Source organism: Aphelocoma coerulescens, chromosome 6 (genome assembly GCF_041296385.1).
Source record: "Aphelocoma coerulescens isolate FSJ_1873_10779 chromosome 6, UR_Acoe_1.0, whole genome shotgun sequence".
Taxonomy (NCBI): domain Eukaryota; kingdom Metazoa; phylum Chordata; class Aves; order Passeriformes; family Corvidae; genus Aphelocoma; species Aphelocoma coerulescens.
The window spans coordinates 9664399-9684096 of NC_091020.1; the positions used below are offsets into that span (position 1 = coordinate 9664399).

Sequence of the window (19698 nt, forward strand, 5' to 3'; positions counted from 1 at the left end):
CAAATCATACTCTTGCATTGAAGAGTTCATACTGGTCGTGTCAAAACAAAGGAGAAAATAATCAGAATCTTTGTGCAGAATCTCTCCTGCAACAGCGACTGGGCATGTTGATACAAACTGCTGGCTGAACCATGTTGTTTCACTTTGGCAAATACATTGTTCTAGAAAGCTTGCAGTCCTATTTCCTCTTTCTTTCCAAAAGGAGCCCAATTTCTGTCATAATTCTTTCTTTTGAGGAGGGGAATTGGCTGATAGAGAGGGGAAGAATTTAGAGCATCTCTGCCTTGTGTTTGTTCTCCAGGAGGAAGTTGCAGGGCTGGCTATTCTGCTGGAGATTTTTGTTGGTTTGTTTGTTTGTTTTACAGGAAGTGATGCATGCCCTAAAACAGACTTGGCACACAAGTTGCTTTGTCTGTGCTGCTTGTAAGAAGCCTTTTGGGAATAGCCTGTTCCACATGGAGGATGGGGAACCTTACTGTGAGAAAGGTATGGCAATCCTGACAGGTCTGCACAGTAATCATGTGCTTCATGTCCATGGAACGTAAGAATAAAGCAGCTGACGAACAAAATAGTATCAGTTACCCATCCAGCATGGATTATGTTTCCACTCTCCACATACACAAGTGTTTGTGTCTCTGTATTTTGCTCCAGTTTATATGAGAGAATGGCAGAGCGCTGGTCTTTGCCTCAGTGTTCACAATGCCTTCCCTCACTTCTTTCCCTTATGATACTTTCTTTTCCTACACATTTTCCCCTGTTCCACTCCACTCCTTGGTAGATTCTGCTCACCAGAAATGAAAAATTAGTCTTCTAGGGCTGCCCACAATCTCTCTCCTGAGTTGCTGGAGCTATGACCTCTGATGCTGCTGCCTCACCCTAGAATTGTTCAACCAACACTTTTGAAAAGATAGCTCTGCACAGATGTGCAACACATGGTAGTGCAGATTTTGCTTCCTGGCTGCTGCGACAGACAAACTGCTTCTTGCCAACTAAGAAAGGCAAAAGCCATGTTTTCCCAAAATGGTACTTGCCATGCAAATGAGTTGCCTGACATACTTAGAAAGGAGTTAAGGTTTAAGTGGTATTCCGTCTGTATTCCCGTTGTGCATTCTGTGAGCTCCTGGCCTACTTCTCTCTGGTGATTCCTTCCTTATGGTTATGCAATTCAAATTTTACAAGTCAGAGTAGCTCTTAGTGAAGAGTAAAAACCATACAACATTCTATGACTAAGTACCCTTTAAAACTGGATACTTTGTCATACCATCTAATGACTCTCATGAATTCCATATACCTTTGGAATTTCCACTAATATTTTTCAATGTTAAGCCTTTCCAAATCACACTTGATAAAGTAAAGCTGTATTAATCAGCCACATGTGGGGTTTCCATAATGTTCTCTCTTAATGCAGAAAGAACATTAATCCAATCATGGAAACTTGTAACATTCCCTTGTCATTAGACTCTTTTGTACAACCATATTTGTCCTATGAATAGATTCCACATATATTAAAGCTAATTTGAAAGTAATGTGAGAAACATAACTTCAAATTCCATGGATTTTTTGTTTGTTTTCTACATTTGTGATGATAAATGTCATACTGATAGGGGTTCTGGACTGAGTTTGTATTTAAATAATGAAAGAAAAGAAGGAAATTTCAGTAGGAGTGTTTCAGTAAATGTAGTAGGAAACTGAACAAAAACAATCAAAACGTTCATTGTCTGGAAATGTTCTATTTCTCTTGGACTTAATAGGATTACATTAAGAGTTTATTCTAAGTTTGCTTTTTTGTTTTGTTTTAGATTATATTGCTTTGTTCAGCACAAAATGTCATGGCTGTGATTATCCTGTTGAAGCTGGAGATAAATTCATTGAAGCTCTTGGACACACTTGGCATGACACCTGCTTCATTTGTGCTGTAGGTTCTACATCAAATACTATTTCATTCCTTTATACTCCTAAATTGTGCGGTAACATCAGAAAACCTGAAAGCAGGAATAACTAACATATGCTTAAGGATGCAGAGGGATGGAATTTCATTTTTTACTTGCATTTGGAGAAGGATGGGAGTAATCTTTCTTCCCCACCGTAAACTTTTACTAGAATTATGAAATTTGACCATCCTGAGTGTTTTCTAATAAAACATCATTTTAGATAGTACATACAGCAATACAAACCACTACTGCTGTTATTCTTTCCAGTGTTTGCCAAATAAAGATAGAGCAAGACTGAAAATAAATTAACACCATACTGAATAGTATAACCATAATCTTACTTACAAAGCAGTGAAGTTTGGATTTCCATGCTGAATGCTTGTTGAAACTTGCAAAAAGAAGTCTGTTTAGAGAGCATGAATAGTAATTAGCATAGAAGTTGGTCAAACTCATCAATCTGTGGTGTGCACACAGCTCTAGAGTGTGGCCATATTCCCACACTCTGCACGCAAAGCAGAAAAATCCATATGATAAATAGTACTTTCATCTGGTTCTAATACCACTGAGCAGCTCTGCAACATATTATTCCTAAGATAATAATACCTAGAATCTCTAATTAGCTAAAAATAGTATGTTGGTCGTACCAAACTGACAGTGACAATTTCTAATGTTTGTTTAAGTCTAAAATTTAGGTAGAACAGTTGAAAGTATAGAAATGTTTATAAATATCTGAAGCTAAACTAGCTTTGCAAAAAAGTGTCTTGTGAAAACTGAGGTCTTTTGGAATATCTAACATACAAAGGAACACTAAGAGAGTTTCCTTCACAAGCTAACAGCTCTTAATCACTTACAAATATTGATCACTTATAAAGACACTTTCTCTGAATATTTAATATTCTTTTGTGCTTGTTAATTTTCCTTAGCGAGCCAGTTTTCTGTGGAAGTGGTAGTTTTATTATATGTTGTTAATATGCAATTCTCACAGCGGGGGTCTTTTTAAGGACCTAACTTTATTTCTTTCTGTGGGTTAAATCAAGTGCAAATCCATACATGACTCCTAAAGACTATCAAAGAAATGCATGGGTACAAGAGCAATACAGTTGAAATTGATAGCCACATCTTTCTCCCTTTTCTTTTTTCCTTAATTCTTCCTGATTGTATTTATTATTAATTCTAGGTATGCCATGTGAATTTGGAAGGTCAGCCATTCTATTCCAAGAAGGATAAGCCACTGTGCAAGAAGCATGCCCATGCCATCAATGTTTAAAAGAAGTACTGGTAGTCAGTAATGCTGGGGTAAAACAGATGACTAACTGGGCAATCATAAAGTTGATAACCATGGCTAGCATTTCTCTTGGTAAAAGCTGGAAGTTGGTATTTCTGAAGTTTAACTTTATCCTCTTTTGTAAATGCAGAACGTGCTTATTGCAAAGTTCATACAAAAACCTACTGAATGAACAGTCAAAACCAAATGAACTAATGAACTTGTCCATTATTAGAGCAACAGTTGGGGGAAATATTGAAATTAACTAAAACCTTAATATAAAAAGTAAAGTGTAAATATAGTTTTAAGTTAACTACCCACAGCAGATTTACTGCTTAGACCACACACTGGTGTTTAAAAACAACTGGAAAACTCTGTACTAAGTCATTTTCTTTCACAGCAAGAATGAGTAAGTGCCATATGTACAGTCATCTGTAGAACCAAAGGCTTTCAAAGGGAAATAAATAGATTAGGGCTTCCTCTAGGAAAAGTGAGTGCTATTCCATTATGTTGTGGTGCTACCTCATAGCATCAGATATTTTAGATTCTTTCCAAATAACAAGTCTGCCTTGAATCCATATGTAGCTAGGAAGCCTAGGTGACAATCCAAAACAGTTTGAAAATAAAATGGTTGGGTCAGCCTTGCTAGTGCACTTGGCTTCTATGTGCACAGTAAATAATTCACTTTCAAATCATAATGGAAAAGGACAGCTGGCTTTCTCCAAATTGCTCTTACACTGAATGGAATAGAGCTGGCTGGAAAGGCCAGCTTTTAATTCAAAACCAGTTTTCCTTTCCTCCCGTGGAAAAAAATAGATTCAAACTTGCTGTGGTTTCTAATTCCCACTGATATCAGAGGGAGGTAGGAGCCTCCATCTGGATCTTCAGGCTGGTGAACACAGGAGAAACACATTCATCTAGCACAACTAGGTTTGGGAGCTAGCCTGCAAAAATTCCCTACTCTATCCCACATAATTAGGAAAAAGGCATTTTTTTTCCTATAGTAAATGAATGTTGCTTAAATATTCATAAGGCAGCAGGCACATACTCTTTATTCCTTTCCTTTGTTTAAATGCAACACATCATGAATTGTAGCAGTTTTTGCCATTGGAAAACAGCAGCTATGTTCCAACAATTAGGATAACCATCTTTTCTAACAACCATACAGGCATCTCTCCTAATAGCTTGAGAACAACTTTCAAGTTGTTCAAACAGTTATTTATAGAACTCTATAGAAATGAGCAATACTTGTAGTACTGATAATACTTTTGAATATTTGAATATCAATGACTTTTCTATTGGAGACAGCAGTTCTGTCTGATGGAGTTAAGGTGGAAAGTCTGATCACCATTCAAGCTTTATTAACTCGTTTAAGTGAGAATTACAATGTGTGTGCTGACAGCTTGCAGTACTGACAGTTTTGAATTAGTACTTCTGAGGCTGAGGATGCTTTCTATGGGCCACATGCTGGTGCCATCTGCACCTATTTTATCTTGTGTTTTGAGTAGCAAAAAATTACGTAACATTGTCTGTCATGTCCCTCCCATGGATAATGCCCATTTCATGGTAATTGGTGTGTCTTTTAAGGGATGAAAAACTATCCAAAGCTTGGGGTAGGAATAAATGAAATTTGGAGTTCTAATATAAGAGTTAAGTTAGCTGCAGGCAGTCTGCATCTTGGACAAAAATAACAACCTGAACTGCCTGTGGCAGTTTTGACATGTATGACCTGTATTTATTGAGTAGGTATGTTAGTTTTCACTGATCTTAGCAGTGATCTGATCTGTGTTGCTACAGGGTCAGATTTTTGTATGCATGAATTATTCTAAAACACTAGTACATTATATGCAAAGCCTTCTTTTTTTTTTTTTTTTTCTATAAGCAAGCAAATTTTCTGTTTTCAGTTGGTGCTGGGCTGGTGTGAATATGGTCCCATATATTACAAAATCCAAAGATGTGGCTCATAATGTTCCCCAGGAGAATAAATCGTAATTATGGAAGTTAAATATTTTTTTACACTCATATTTGACTTCCTTAAATACATATTCACAACAGTGAGAAAATTCTACATTTCCTTTTCATTTTTCAGTGCCATTCAACAAAATGTTGTTTATTATTATCTGTTATTTGAGAGATTTCACATCAGCATACTATATACTGAGAGTGCACTGAAGATTGCCTTTAGGCAGATTTGTGTGTTGGCCGCTGACTGGAACTGGCCTCTGACTGCAGCATCAGAACAGGGAGCCAGGCTTCACAGGAGGGGCTTGTGATGGATGCCTCAGGAGAATTTCATGAGGTCTTTCACCTCTGATCTGCCTGTGTTTCTATGTGTGTGTCTCATTCTCCCCTCCACCTTCCCCCTCAATGTCCCTATAAGCTTCCTCTTCACTGGCAGTATGAAGGATAAATCTTTTTAGGATCTGGCCAGAGATGCTGGGCTGCAGCTTACGGAGTACAGTCTGTGAAAAGCTGCTGGCAGACAGCATGGCTGAGACTGAACTCCCTCAGGTTCCCTGGGAATCTCAGACTGGCAGCTGAAGTGGCCCAGATCAGCCTGGAGTTATTGGCATGGAGTGGGGAGGGGAGGCTGGGATCAGAGAAGGGAGAGCACCTATGGCAGCCAGAATGTAGGGGCTCTGCAGGCCTCTGGTTGAGTGGGAGAAGGTGAGGCACTGAGGAGATGGGAAGCCCTTCCTGAGGCTGGGGTTGGAGTGGGGGAATAGCCAGGTAAGGCCAGTTTCACCAAGCTGGCATGTCAGCTGGGGTGGGGCAGAGGGGGGGGCAGGGTGGGGCAGCCAGGAGACTCACTACAGTCAGGGAAAGGGCTTGAAGTAAGAAATTAGGGTACAAGTAGTTCCAAATAGCCCAGAGAGATGGTTTGAATACGTACAGAAGGGGTGAGCAAGGATCCAATCTGTTAAATCCGAAGTCTGGACTGCAGGAAAGGGAATGCAATGTACATAAGCAGAGCTGAGCTGGCTTGCAGGGTGGCAACAGTGAAAATGCAGCAGCACAGACTTCAGTGGGAGCTGTACTGGCTTGAGAGAGTCCTGAAAATTTCCTTGGGCAGAGAACCTGCACTGTAGCACATGCCCTGACTCCAGCTGGTGTCTGAGCAAGTGAGATTAAAGCTCGTTTACATATCACTATATGAGGTACAGTGGTATCTCTGAATGAAGAACAGAGATACCCTGAGGATTATCATGTAATAAAAATTTCCTGTTATGACTTGTGCTGCTTCATAATGTGGTCCAAAAATAGGGAATCCACGTACCCGCCCTTGATATCTCTATTAAGATACAATTTTTGCACATATCTGAACCAGAAATTTGTGAATAATAATGTAGCATTTTAACTTTCACAAGGGTAGAATATCACATAACTGCTGATACTCTTCTGATACATGTCACTTTTGTGATATGGAGAGGGTAATATATATATATAATAATATATATCTCTAAAATTCAAAATATGGCCTTTTAACTATCACTGAAAATAGTGTTGTACAAAAATATGCAAGATGAAAAATGTGTACTTGATCATGTTTTATGTCTTGTAATAGATACCTGGGATAAATCCTAAGCTCTTCTGAATATTTCTTTTCATTCTAATTAATGTGAGGTTTTACCCAATTAAAAAAAGATACTGTACCTCTGAATGATCAATTAAAAAGATCAGTATTTTATCTAACTAAAAAGTGTTCAGTAACTTTTCAGTCGGAGGATTCAAAAGCTATTTTAATGCTTTTCTCTCTTTCAGTGTTCTTTTTGCAGAGCAGGGTAAATTAAAAGTTTCCAAAGAAGGCCACTTTTATTATGTGGGCAGAAAAAACAGCCTTAGAACTTGTTTTTATTAGTTTTTACTGTATTGGATTCACACATTACAGATTTCTAAAATCAATTCAAAACAAGGAAAAATATTTTTCTATTGGTCCTTCAGTGGTCAGTACTTTGGGTGAAATGTTTTGCTAAAGATTACTTGTATTTATGTTTAAATAATGTGAATGTCCACAGCACTGAACACATTCATTAGTGTCTAATGCTGGACACACTAATGTTTGTTTGCAATACTTGTCTCCTGGTAGTGGATATTAATTTGTTTAGTATTTATAAACATCAGAATTTGAAACTGAGTGATTTATTGCCTGCAGTGATCATATATTAGAAGTCTAGGTTTTAAAATATTTTGACATGTTGACTTGATGCCACAAGTGCCCTTGCTTTTAGATAGATATTTTTTCCTAAGTTCCTAGTTATTTCAGAACAGAATGTCGTGTGGTTTATGAGATGTGAGTAATTACCTTGCATGGATTATCTGTGCCAACATGAATAAAACAGTCTAGTAATAAAAGCAATGTGCAAATACAGTTAAAGCTTTATGATTTGGGTATATTTATTAATATGGCATGTGAACAGCTGACAGATTTCAGCCATGTAATATCAGTAAGAAAGCATACACAAGCTTGTACTCTCTACTTCAGACCTGAAAATAAAATTTGAAAGCATTGGTTTCAACTTTATTGTATATCAGTCTTGAATATTTTATTGACCAAAAAGTGCTGTTTTAAACAAATATTACTATGCTTAAAACATTCAGTCTGCTAACAGTACATGTTGTAACTTAGCAAGACCTGTATAGTCCCAGAGCTTATTGTCAACAAATACTGTTTATAGTAACTTTGTAAGGAGTGGGTAAATTCTGTCTTCAGTTACATGGATGCATCTGCAAACAAAGTTTGACTGCTTAAGTTCAGGTAGGTGTTCTTCCATTTCTTAGCAGAAGTTATTTAAAATACACAAAATGTTTTAAACATCTTCATTGAGCTCTAGTGCCAAGAAATATGTACAAATGAAGGGATGACTTCACGTAACAGTGTGTTTTATAAAACAGCCATTTCATGCATTCCTGTTGCACACCTCTCAGGAATGCAGGCTTTTTAGAGATACAGCTAAGTATATTACACATAATTAAGAAATTAGGTGATAAATGGATAGACTTGGATTTAGATGCCATTACAAAGTACAGCATCAGGAATCACAACTTTGTGCACTTTTGATTTTATTTTACAGCCCTAATTTCTGTTTACAACGTGCATAAGGAAATACAGTTGAAAAGAATGCCCAGTATTTACACAGTATTTTGTCAGATCAAAATTGCTGTTTTTCAGATTGTCTGTTCTGACCTTTAACCTTTGCACAAGACAGTGCTTCCTAAACTGTGCACTGTGATCCCTGGAGAGTTCAGTTGTTGGAACTGGGAGCAATAGAGGCATAAGCACAGCACCATGCCAGCTGACAGGGTGGAAAAAGTGAATAGAGCAAAGTTCATTATGAAAGGACATGGTGCAAAATAGTTTGACAAGTGTTGCATTAAGGGATTCTTAAAGAGAGATTATTGCCCTGAAGGAAATGGTGATTTCAAAAGTACAGGCTTTGGCATTGTTTCCCCCTCCCACCCCAATTGTACATCTTGAATTCAGCCAGTTTCTGTTGATTAAGAAAGGAAGGAATGTGTGAATAAGATTACTGAAACCATTATTGAATACACAATGAAATGCTTTGTTCTGCCAGGCAAACCAGTTTATGGATGAGATTCAGACTATATTCAGGCATAAATTCTGTATGCCTATGAAATATGCCCTTGGATAGCTGTTAAAATACAGTTCCTCCTTCTCTTAGGAAGATTACATCAAAAGAAAACAGTAACAAACGTGTATTGTACTAATAAGGACTGTCAGGCTGAGTCACAAGGATTTTCTCTGTAATAAAGATAAGAAGGGATTTTTTTTTTTTTTAACAAAGCTAAACTTTTGAACAAAACATTTTTCCTTTAAAAGTTTCCAGATTTTAACTGTTAGGGAATAATAAATTAGTATGCATAAGGTATCATTAATAAATCTGTCTCTACTACAAAAGTATTTTCTAATCTTACTACTTCAGAAATCAGATTATTTTCATTAATGACAAAGATGTTATGGAAATTCTTCTGCTTCCACTTAGTTTTACTGTGCACAGTGTTACTGAAAAAAGAGTTGAGATTTCTTTTAATAAGAAGATATAGATAAAAATACAACCTTGAATTGAATGAAGGTGATGGTTCTTCCAGTGCTTGTGGAATGAATGCTGCCTGCTACACTAAAGCCAGAAAACTTGCTGTTCTTCTAGATTTATTCTCATGGTGTACTAAAGAGGATGTTTTGGATTTTTAGGAAGTTTAATAAATATCTATAGCCATAATTAAAGATCTCATTTCAAAACAAAAGAATGATTTACAGTGTTTAAATTATTTTAAGATCTAATCACATGTAGACTGGAAAATAATGTTGGGATCGAGGTTTAGTTTCATTTAAAGAAATCTTCATGTTGACTAATGCAGGAATTCCTGCATGCATGTATGGGACATGTATGTGGATTAAAACACTCAGAACTGAGATTCTGATTTCCTTTAGGTGGATGTGTTTCATACCTGCACTATTTGAGCCTAAATTGTTGTCATATAGTCCATTTACTATATATAGGTTAAGAATAACCCATGAATCTGAGTGTACCTTGAGACCTGGCTTTTGTTATCTGTTAGGTATTTGTGCTGTATGAAGTAACAACTCCACAATTCTGATGGCATAGGAGATGTAGGAGCAGAAAAAAGGGCACACTTTCAAAAAATATGGCTTCATATAAAAAACAGGGATTCAGGAATAAAATTTTTATTTGTGCATTATAAACAAAGACCAGGTATTATTCTTTCACAACCAAATATTCTTCTGCTGTCCCCTGCACATTCCTTGACAGACTTTATTTTTCTTCCTGCACATTTTTCCCTGTACTGATTCCAAGGATATTGTAAATTTCCCTGTGATTAATGCACATGCAGAAGCCTGAACAGAGTTCCTGTTCCTTACACAGGCCTGTAAGCTGTGGGGTAAAAGGTGACAGTGGGCTGTGCTGCTCATGTGAGTGTATTCAGCCCACTGCATCCTGCAAATACCAGACTTCCTGAGATTTATTGTGGATACACAATATAGATGACACTAATTGAAAGTTTCTGCTTTATTGCATGTACACTACACAGCATCTACTTCTGGCCAAAAAGTCCTTGCAAGAAATCTGAAGTGCTAGCCAGGGATTCTGGTTCTAGCTGTGGCCTCAAATAGAGCATACCTGAATCTAAACTGTGTGGTTATAAAATAATGACAGAGCACAGTTTGCCTTTGAGATTGTATTCCCAGTGCTAGCTGCTGCAGCAAAAGGACAACAGGGCTGTTTTGTGGATGGTGAATTTCTGCCATTTAGTACTATGTACAGCAGTTTCTGGAATGGGAGCCCTTCTGAGCTGCCATTCCTCTGTTACTGCATTGTGACACCAGTCTGAATTCAAACTTGCAAAGATTTCAGGTCACTTGGCAAAATTTACTTGTTTTCACGTTGAAGGACTCCCATGTTTTCCACATGTAACTTACTCAGCTTTGTGTTAGACATCCTATAACAGGTTGGAAGCAGTCTGCTGATGCTAAGACTGTCAGACTTCTAGGACAGGAGACACTTCCTGAGAAATTAAATTCTCAGGGACAAATACCTAACAGGTTATCCACCTTTTATAGACTTACATGGCTGGTGGTTGTTGGAGACTTCATTGACTCCCTAAGCAGTCTTGGAAGCTGCTCTCTGTTTAGAAGTTCTCTAAAAAGAAAGAGTCAGTGTTAGGGGGTAGTGTGTATCCTTAGGGTCCATATTTGCCTATTTAGTACAACTGCAAACAGTTCTTGCCCCTGTGCAATTCTCACAAAAAAAAGAAAAAAAAGCATAACAGAGGGCTGTTACTACTCCTCCCTAACTCTGGGTAAGAATCCTCATTCCCATCCAGCTTAGGGAAATTCACTGGCACAGGAAGGTATAAATTACATCTCTCTGTGCCAGCTTCAGAGAACCTGGCCACAAATACTTCAGCTGAGATGAGTTTGTTCATTTCTTTAAAGCACAGTGAGAAAGATTGTGCTTTCTCTGATCTTGTAACTTAAAAAATATTAATAGAACAATCTTTAAGTGAAAAGACAGTTAAGTAAAAGTTTATTTTAGACCTTCATTATTAAGTGCAACTACTTAAAAGTGAACAATTGCTATCAAAGAGGGCATATGCAAAAGTAATAAAATGAGATTAAAATGTAGGAGGGTGAAAATGCAAAGAAAAAGTAGCTTTTAGCATAACAATTAACGACCCAATCTACCCTTCCTTTATTCCTTGCAGGGTAATTCGTTGTAAGTGAATTAATGGTGAAACATTCAGTAATAGGCCTTGGTAAGGAAATAGGAGCAGTGTATCAGGATATCCTTTTTCCGCCCCAGAGAACCAATACTTTCAATTTTATATACAACGGAAGTAATTAATTGTAACACAAAGAAGCACAGCTGTGTTTCCTGATGGTCACACATGCAATAGCTGCTATTGTTTAGCATTCTGAGTATGTAAAATGCAAACTGTTCAACTGCTTGGAACATTTTATATTCTCAGGGATTTAATTTCCATTAGCAGCTTTTGAATCCATAGTGGCTTTTTAATATGCTATTATCTTAGATCCAATCCTGCATCCCTAATCAGGTAATTTTTTGCTGATGCCAGTGAGAGTTTATTAGGTGTAGCTGCCAAATGAGGAGATTTGCAGACACAGGCCAATTTCTCATTGGAAGCAAAGGGAATTATAGACTGTTTTTCAGGATTTGCTTTTACCTGTATGAGTTCACCTTGTTCAAGTTCCAGTTTCAGTTAATATTCAAGTATCTTACAGACAATGAGAGAAAAGCTTCATTGCTATGCCTTTAACTTCATTATATATTTTCAGACATTTTAGCTGACTGCTGGGACTGATACACAAGTATATCCTTTTATTATTTTGTAGACCTATGTTATCTTGGTTTCACTAGAATATGAAAAAAGAGGTGAATGAGACTATTTTGCTGCATTTGCTCTTATTTAATAGCAATGTAGTCATGTTTAAAGGTTTGGACTGAGAAAAAATAATAAAGTGATGAAATTATTTCATTCATTTTTTTGTATAGGATTCAGATCTGTTTCATTCTAACCAGCTTGGAAGAACAGAGCATTTTCAGTCTCATAAATGTCCATCTTTGTAAATCTCTACAGCACCCACTCCTACAGCTGCCAGAAACACATCCACTTGAATCCATGCCTCATGAGGACAAAGCTGTTATACACACCAAGACAGAAATTTTCTGTACTGAAAAGAATCCGCCTTGTGTAACAGCAGGTTTTAAAAACATTTCCGCTTTCAGCAGTGCTCCAGTTTCAGGACAAAGCCTGAGCATCAGGCTTAACAGAGGAACTGTTAATACAGTGTGGGTTTGGATCTAAGGATTATTCAAACTTGTAAAAGAAACTAACAGATACCTCTTGTAAAAAAAAGGTGGAGGAACACAAACATTTAGCTTCTCTCTAAGTATTAATTAAACTTCCTTGTAGATCATTTAGCACCCCTGACTGATAATTCAGAACATAAATTTTAAAATCAGCACTACATTCCAACGCTAAATACTTAATCTCCTCTGAGCAAATGAAGACTTTTGGGATTTTATGTGCATGCATCTAGGGGAGAACATATTACTAATTCTCCAAACAAACTGATGTGAGTGAGGCACCCCAGTGAAGCCTCTGCTGAGCCTACAAATATTTTCCTTTTGCTTTGCTAAGGCTTTTAATGCTCTGGCTTTAAGAAAAACAAAGTAATCTGAAATGTTTGTATTTAAAAGGAGAGTTATCTCAGGGTTTATTACGACGTGGTGAGAAGACTGCAACAAGGGTTTTGTACATGGGAATCCATAAAAACAAAATCGTACAGCTCAACTAGGCACAGGAAGGAGAAACAGAAAAAGCAGCGGGAAGTTTGGTCCTTGACTGGGAAGGTGTCTCCCAGGGCAAAGTGCTCCCATCACTGCAGCCCTCTGCCACACCAGTGGGGTCAGTTCCTCCTGCACAGCTCAGTGAGGAATCAGCTCCCACCGTGCAGCAGCTGATGGGGACAGGTACAGCCATTCTGCCCTCCTTCCTCCACAGCCACCTGCACGAGGCTGAGGAAGAGTCCCCTGCAGAAGCCCAAGTAACCCCAAAACACACCAAGTGCTTCAGCTGTGGGAAACTTTTCCTGTTTCCTTGTGCCCATGCTCTGCACATTGAGCTGTCATTCCTTGGATTATTGCCACAGTACTCTCCAGTGCTGCCCTGGACTCAGCTCCACACCACGCTGGTTTGGACTTGAGGTCGAGCAGGGCTTGCCTCTTTACTACCAGTGCTCCACTAGCAAAAATTTTTAGAAAACACCTTTCTTCACAGATTTGACTCTCCCTTATTGAATTAATTTTGCTTATATTTAAAGAACTTAATAAAATCCATGAGTTTTTGTAAGTAACAAACAGCTGAATAAATTTTTAATCAAAAGAATATGCTTTCAAGTAAAATAATTCTGAAAAAGAGACAAAGCCAAATTCATGTCATATTAAGTGAAATAATTGTGTCCCTGGCTGAAGGGCAATATTCTTTTAATATGCAGCATGGAATATTTATTTTGGTAACAGTAACAGAGAAATACTCATCTAATTGCAAACAGTTTTCAAAAATATATTTGGACCACAGATTTAAGACATGAATTCCAGAGACTGAAGGGAAGGATGATCTACAAAGATCAAGTCCTATCACATGGCTGACTTTCTCCCTATATATACCTCTTTGTTCTTCTGATATTCAAGTTTGTAGTTCCCTAGTGATTCCAAGAACTAATAAGAAATTCCTGGAGAGGAAATAACAATGAAAGCAGCTGGAAGACTATCCAATTTTTTTTTTTTTTTAAATACAGTTCTCTTCATCATGACAGTCAGTTTTGAAGTGCTTCTTCTATATCTCATGTTAGACTTCCACATCTCATCTTGGCCAAATGTCACGTGAACGTATGTTTATTTTCAGATTTTCAGACTTCAGTGTTTTTTGAGTGTTGCTCAATTAACAAAATAAATACTTTGTGTTACCAAAACCTGGTGTGTCTGAGTTCTTGCAGATTCCTAAAATCCTCACCAGGTAAGACTGCTGCTGCTAACTAGCCTGCTGGAACCCTGTTCCCCTCTGAGAGCCCATCACCTAAAGTGTTCATTTTCTGGTTCAAAAAGGTTCCTCTACCTATCCTGGTAGAGATATTGGAAATATAAGTACTGCACTGTTTTGAAAGACCTCAGTATTTTCTATGGGATGTTTCATCAGACATCACAATCTAAATACTTTCTAAGGTGGTTGTGATTCATCATTCTGGATTAGGATGCAGTTTGGTCTCCTGCAGCCCAAATATTATGATGTAGTTTGCTTTTGCAGACTTTATTTTGTGATTAAGACAAGGAGTTAACAGCACTCAATAATGCAGAGATGGGCATTACTTGCCATAGCAATACAAACGTCATCCTCAGCAACACTGTTCCTGACCCGACAGGGACTGCCACTTGTGGGTATCTTCAGTGCCCAAGTGCCTTGAAAAGTACTGGCTGAGACAGCAATTTCGGCAATGTGTAAATTTACCACACCAAGAACTGGATGAAAAGAGTTGATCCATTTCACAAAAAGGGTTAAATACATTTCAAGGCTAGTGGCTGTTGCTAAATTCATGCATCCTGGATTGAAATCAGCATCTAACATCTGACAAGCACTGGGCTGTATTAGCACACATTATTACTGAAGAGATGCTAGCACTAACAGCTTTGGTTCTGGTTGGGAGCACACACATGCATGTTGCATTCTTCTTCCATATTGAGTGTCTATTCTGCTGCTATAATCTGATAGTACACAGAGTGGAAGAACAGCAGACTCATATTTTCCTTTGAAATTATAAACATAAGCATAGGAGTTCTGTATTGCTTGGCATGGAAGCTGTGATTTTGTCTTTCTTGCAGGCTGGCTTTGTTTTGGACACTGACAGATTTTTCTGGATGATGGTGATCGGAAAAAATTTTGTAAAAGTCTAGTAAGACAAGACCTGCATTTTTAAATGCCTATCACCACAGTATCTGGCCACATACAATTATTAGGTGTGCCTTTACCTGCCTGCATTTTAAAGGAGTCTGTGAAGGTGATAGGTTTGAAGTTATACTTCCTCTTTTGTTTTGCTATGTAGGATAGTACACAAGTTAAGCACTCATCTAACAATCTGTGGGTAAAACGCATGTGAGCCAGAATGCAGTGCCCTCACATTCAGAGGTGACAACTCTGGAGTGGAGTACACAACATTTACAAGTCCTATCTGATATTAGCATGCAAAAATGGAGCTACACTGTGGAGAGGTCAACAAAATAAGCAAGCCCATGTTTCCCACAATACAGGCACATGTGGCTATTTGGCACCAATAAGCCAGATTGCTTCCCAGCAGGTTATTCTCTAGAAACAGTTTATCTGGGCAGGCATCTCCACACCAGCAATTACTGGTGTGTCCTGAAGGCCTAGAGAGTGTTTTGGTGTGCAGCAAAGGGAAACTGAGTAGGTCTGTACAATCCAAGTGGTCTTCATTTCCCCCTGTAGTTGGCTTTGCGTGCCAAGTTCTTGATGCAGAGTAACCAAGTGACAGGACAGGTGAAAGGCAAGAGGACATCAGCAGCACAACTGCTGTCACATGGTTGAGTGAAGGATTAAAATCAGCAGCCCAGGTGGGAGCCGTGCGGCCTCCCCAGCACATGACACTGTCACTGGAGCTCCTTCTGCACTGCTGCTGGGAGACCTCACTTGAAGACAGACAGACAAATTATTACTTTTCCAATTTGTCCTAATGATAAGGAGCTTCGAAATAGAATGCAAATCATGGCCTTCAGCCTCCTTATCAGCAAGCAGAGCAGCTCATTGCAGAAGTTATAATGTATTCCAATCTAACTAACTGGGCATATTTATTTAGATACAGGAAATGGAAAAAGCAAACAAACAATGCTGTCCTTTGCAATGGAACTCTATCCCTCCTGCGGCACTGCAACGTCAGCCTTCCCAGAACTATTTTTCCACGAAGCTGAAAGGCCCATGTGAGTCGCTCATTTTCCCCCACGCTGCTGCCACCACTGCCTGCTCGCCGCCCTCGCCAGCGCACACGCAGCCCCCTAGAACTCCCATCAGAGCTGCTCCGGTAATCCTCCAGCCCACCTGCTCTGTGAATCCTGGCAGCGTGTCCGCTTCCCAGGGCACCAACCCCAACAGCACCTGGATGGAGCTTCCCGGCCCTGCAGCCAAATGCAGCCGCAGCTGCTTTTCTCGACCCTCTTCAAGGCCAGCAGTGCTTCCACGATACCGGCTTGGCCACTTTTTGCCCTCACACCTTCCTGCCCTTTCCTAGAGGAGCTTCTTCACGGGGAAAGCGCTGCTGGGCGGCGGGGCAGGATAACGCCCGGGCCTGGGCGGCCAGCGACACGCTGGCCCGGGCTGCGGCCCGCGCTCCCGCCCGCGGAGGGGCTACTGGGGAGGAAAAGCAGGCCCGGCCGGTTCCTGCCGGCCAACTTTTCTTGCCGGGGAGCCCCGCCAGCCCTCCCGCCCATGGCACGTGCTGATGGACGGGCGGGGGCGGCGGGCGCGCTCCCGCCTCCCCGCGGGCCCCCGCCGCGCGCGCGCCCGGCTGCAGTGATTGGAATCCGGCTCGTTCCCGCCCCGCCCCGCAGGGACGCGCCGGGAGCGCCTGCCGGGACACGGAGCCTGCGCCGAGCCCGCGCCGCGCCGTCCCGCCCTCCCCCGCCCGACACGCACCCGCCTTCGCCCCCGTCTCAGCGGAGCCGTCGGGGCCCCGGGAACGGCCCGCGGAGCGCGGCGGGGAGCGGGCCCCCTCCCCCTTCGCCTGCCGTCCCCGCGCGGAGGATGAGGAGCCCCCACCGCCGGTGAGTGCGGGCCGCGCCGCGGAGGCCTCGGCCGGGCGGGCGGGGAGAGCCGGGGCGCCCCGGGCAGCGCCGCGCCCGCAGCGCTCCCTCTGCGGCTGGGGGCGCGGGGCGCTCCCTCCGCGGCGATGCCCCTTCCGCGCCGTCGGGCGGCCCGGCCTGGGCGGTGCCCGGCGGGGTCTGCGCCCCTCCCGCCCCCGCGCCGGCCCTGGGCAGCGCCGTCGAAGGCGGACTCCGCTGCGGCTGGCGGCGGCCCTCCCGCCCCGGCCTGGCTTCTTGGGGGCCGGGGAGCACCCCCGGCCCGGCCGCCCTGCCCCGCCGCGGCGCTGGGGGCGCTGCCCGCCGCTACCGCCGGGCCGGGCCGGGTGGGGGCTGCGCGGGGTCCGCGGGTCCCTTCGTGGGCAGGGCTGGCGCGGCCGTGCGCTCCCTCCCTCCTGCGCTCCCTCCCCGGTGTTGTAATCCCGGGCCCGGTGCCGAGCGGCCCCAGCCGGAGCGAGCGGCAGCGCCCGTCGTCGTGGGAAGGGTATGAGGAATAAGGTACTTCGCCTTCCTTTTGTGCGAGCCTTGAACAAAGCTGGACGCCGGCTTTCCAAATCGGTTTCGCCGTTCAGCGACGTCTAACAAAAAAAATCTGAAGAAATAATAACCCCAAATAATCTCCCGTACCTTAGCAGTGAAAGGCTGTTCTGTTGAGGACCGATTATGTACGCGGTTTTCATAACTGATTACAAAATCTGTTGAACAGGATTCAAAAGCATAAATGGCTTTTTACCACCTTTCAATCAACCACCCTCTGATGTTGTTTTGGTAAAATTAAGAGCGAATTCAGCAGCAGGGAATAGTAGTAGGTTGTGGTATTTCCTTTCAGCAGTTGCCTGTTACTTTGTGTCAAGTTGTATGATGATTTTTCCCAGTGTAAATTGATTGCCCTCCAAATTTACATATTTAGTTCTCTGCTTAGAGATAATTATCTTTGAGTTCTTTTATCAAGTTAGCACACTAGGGATTGTTCAGGCCTGTTACCTGCAGGGATAGAGAAGCTGCTTTTGTAGATGAGGAAGATTCTGCTGAATTGAAAGGCTTGTTTGATTTGTAGTAGAACCTAGTCCTGGAATAAAAAAACGAATACAAGAGCAGTTTCTAGTCAGATAATTTAACCAGTCTATAGCTAGAAATACTCCATGTTGTGGCATTTGTGGCAGCCTGGATAAAACTTTTGCTGGCAATGTGTTTGTCTTTTGGTCTTGTACTTTTGTTCTCTTGTAGCTTTTTCTTAGGTTATGCACCACATTTCGTTTGGGGATGTGTGTGTGGGGCTGTGTATTTTATACGTATTTATATACACCCATACAACCTGGTAGGCTTTGAGATCTGGTTTGAAATTTTATGAAGAGTCTTCTCATGAACCTGCAAGATTCAGCTGCCAGCCCTTAGTATGTCCCGCTGGCTGATCTCTTCCAAGGACAGATAGTATATGTAGCTGGATCTGAATTATTTTCTTCCCTTAATTGTGAAGTAATTTAGTTTTGAAAGGGACCTTTGGATGTTATCTATTTGAGCCTTTGTTCAAGTAAGAGCAGAAAGCTCTTGTTAAACTGCAAGCCTGAAATAGCATCTTACTTGGAATTCACTGATCAAACACATGTTTACTGAAACAGTAAGTAGCTAGAGCATAGATGTTCCTAAAGCCAGTGTGTGGGACCCCAAATCCTAATGTTTTGGACACTGCTCTGCAAGATCCTCACAGTGAAAATTTTGTAGTTGTTATGCAAATTAAAAATACTGAATATGGTGGAGTGTGTAAATGATACGTGAGCTTTTTCTGGATACCAGGTCTGACATCCAGAGCTGCTGTAACTTCTTTGGTAAATTGCTGAAAAACACACATGAATGAAAGACACCAATCAGTATGTTTTAGAGAAACTGTTACAAATGTTTGTTTGTCCTTGCTTATTTCAAGCATCAGTTGAAGATTTGTCCTCTCTGTCTGGATACCTGGGAAAGCATTTCTCGGTTCCTCAGTAAAAAGAGGGCATGTTTTCAGTGCCTGGGATTTCTTCACTTATCTTACTGTCATCTCTAAATAAATGACAGAAGGAACTCAGTAATTTAAAAGTATATCACGTCAGAGTCATATGTGGGTACAGATGGAGTACTTGGAGCCTTCTTTCCTTTGCTAATATTCCCAAAATGCAGGACTTGGGGGCAGGCATGGAGAGTGCCTTGCCTGACAAGAGTTTTCCTTTCACTGCTGCTGGTTTAGTGGTTCCACTTTTTCTTTTTTTGGACAAGATCTGCAGAAGCTTCTGCAGTTGTCCCACCACAGTCGTGCTGATGGTCCCCAGTTGCAGTGGTCTCTCCTGTGCCTTCCGGGATGGTTAGTGCTCTAAAGGGAAAACAGGATTTCTTTCTGCTTTGTTTTCTTGCAATCCCTCAAAAGTTGCTGTGAAATCTGTGGAGGGTTCAGTTATCTCTGGTAGCAAGTAGTTACTCTTTAAAATGTTTAAAACTGACAATGAATGTAAAACTTGACCTGCTATACTGTGTCCTTTAAGAATAATGTGGAGACTACACCAGGTGACCCTTGGAACTGGGTAAAAGGTTGAAACAGTCACCT

At 41.1% G+C, this 19698-nt stretch overlaps 2 protein-coding genes across 15 annotated transcripts in view; both read left to right on the forward strand.

The window, feature by feature from the left end:
* Positions 1-7712, forward strand: part of LDB3 (LIM domain binding 3) — a 116280-nt gene extending 108568 nt beyond the window's left edge. For all 12 annotated transcript variants that reach the window (XM_069019142.1, XM_069019139.1, XM_069019143.1 and 9 more), the window contains 3 exons: positions 366-486; positions 1800-1915; positions 3109-7712. In XM_069019142.1, coding sequence (XP_068875243.1) covers positions 366-486; positions 1800-1915; positions 3109-3198 — 327 coding nt within the window. In that variant the 3' untranslated portion in view covers positions 3199-7712. The remainder of the gene's footprint in view (positions 1-365; positions 487-1799; positions 1916-3108) is intronic.
* Positions 7713-16936: 9224 nt separating this feature from the next.
* Positions 16937-19698, forward strand: part of BMPR1A (bone morphogenetic protein receptor type 1A) — a 75491-nt gene continuing 72729 nt past the window's right edge. For all 3 annotated transcript variants that reach the window (XM_069019168.1, XM_069019167.1, XM_069019169.1), the window contains exon 1: positions 16937-17084. The gene's annotated coding sequence lies outside the window, so the exon portion shown is untranslated. The remainder of the gene's footprint in view (positions 17085-19698) is intronic.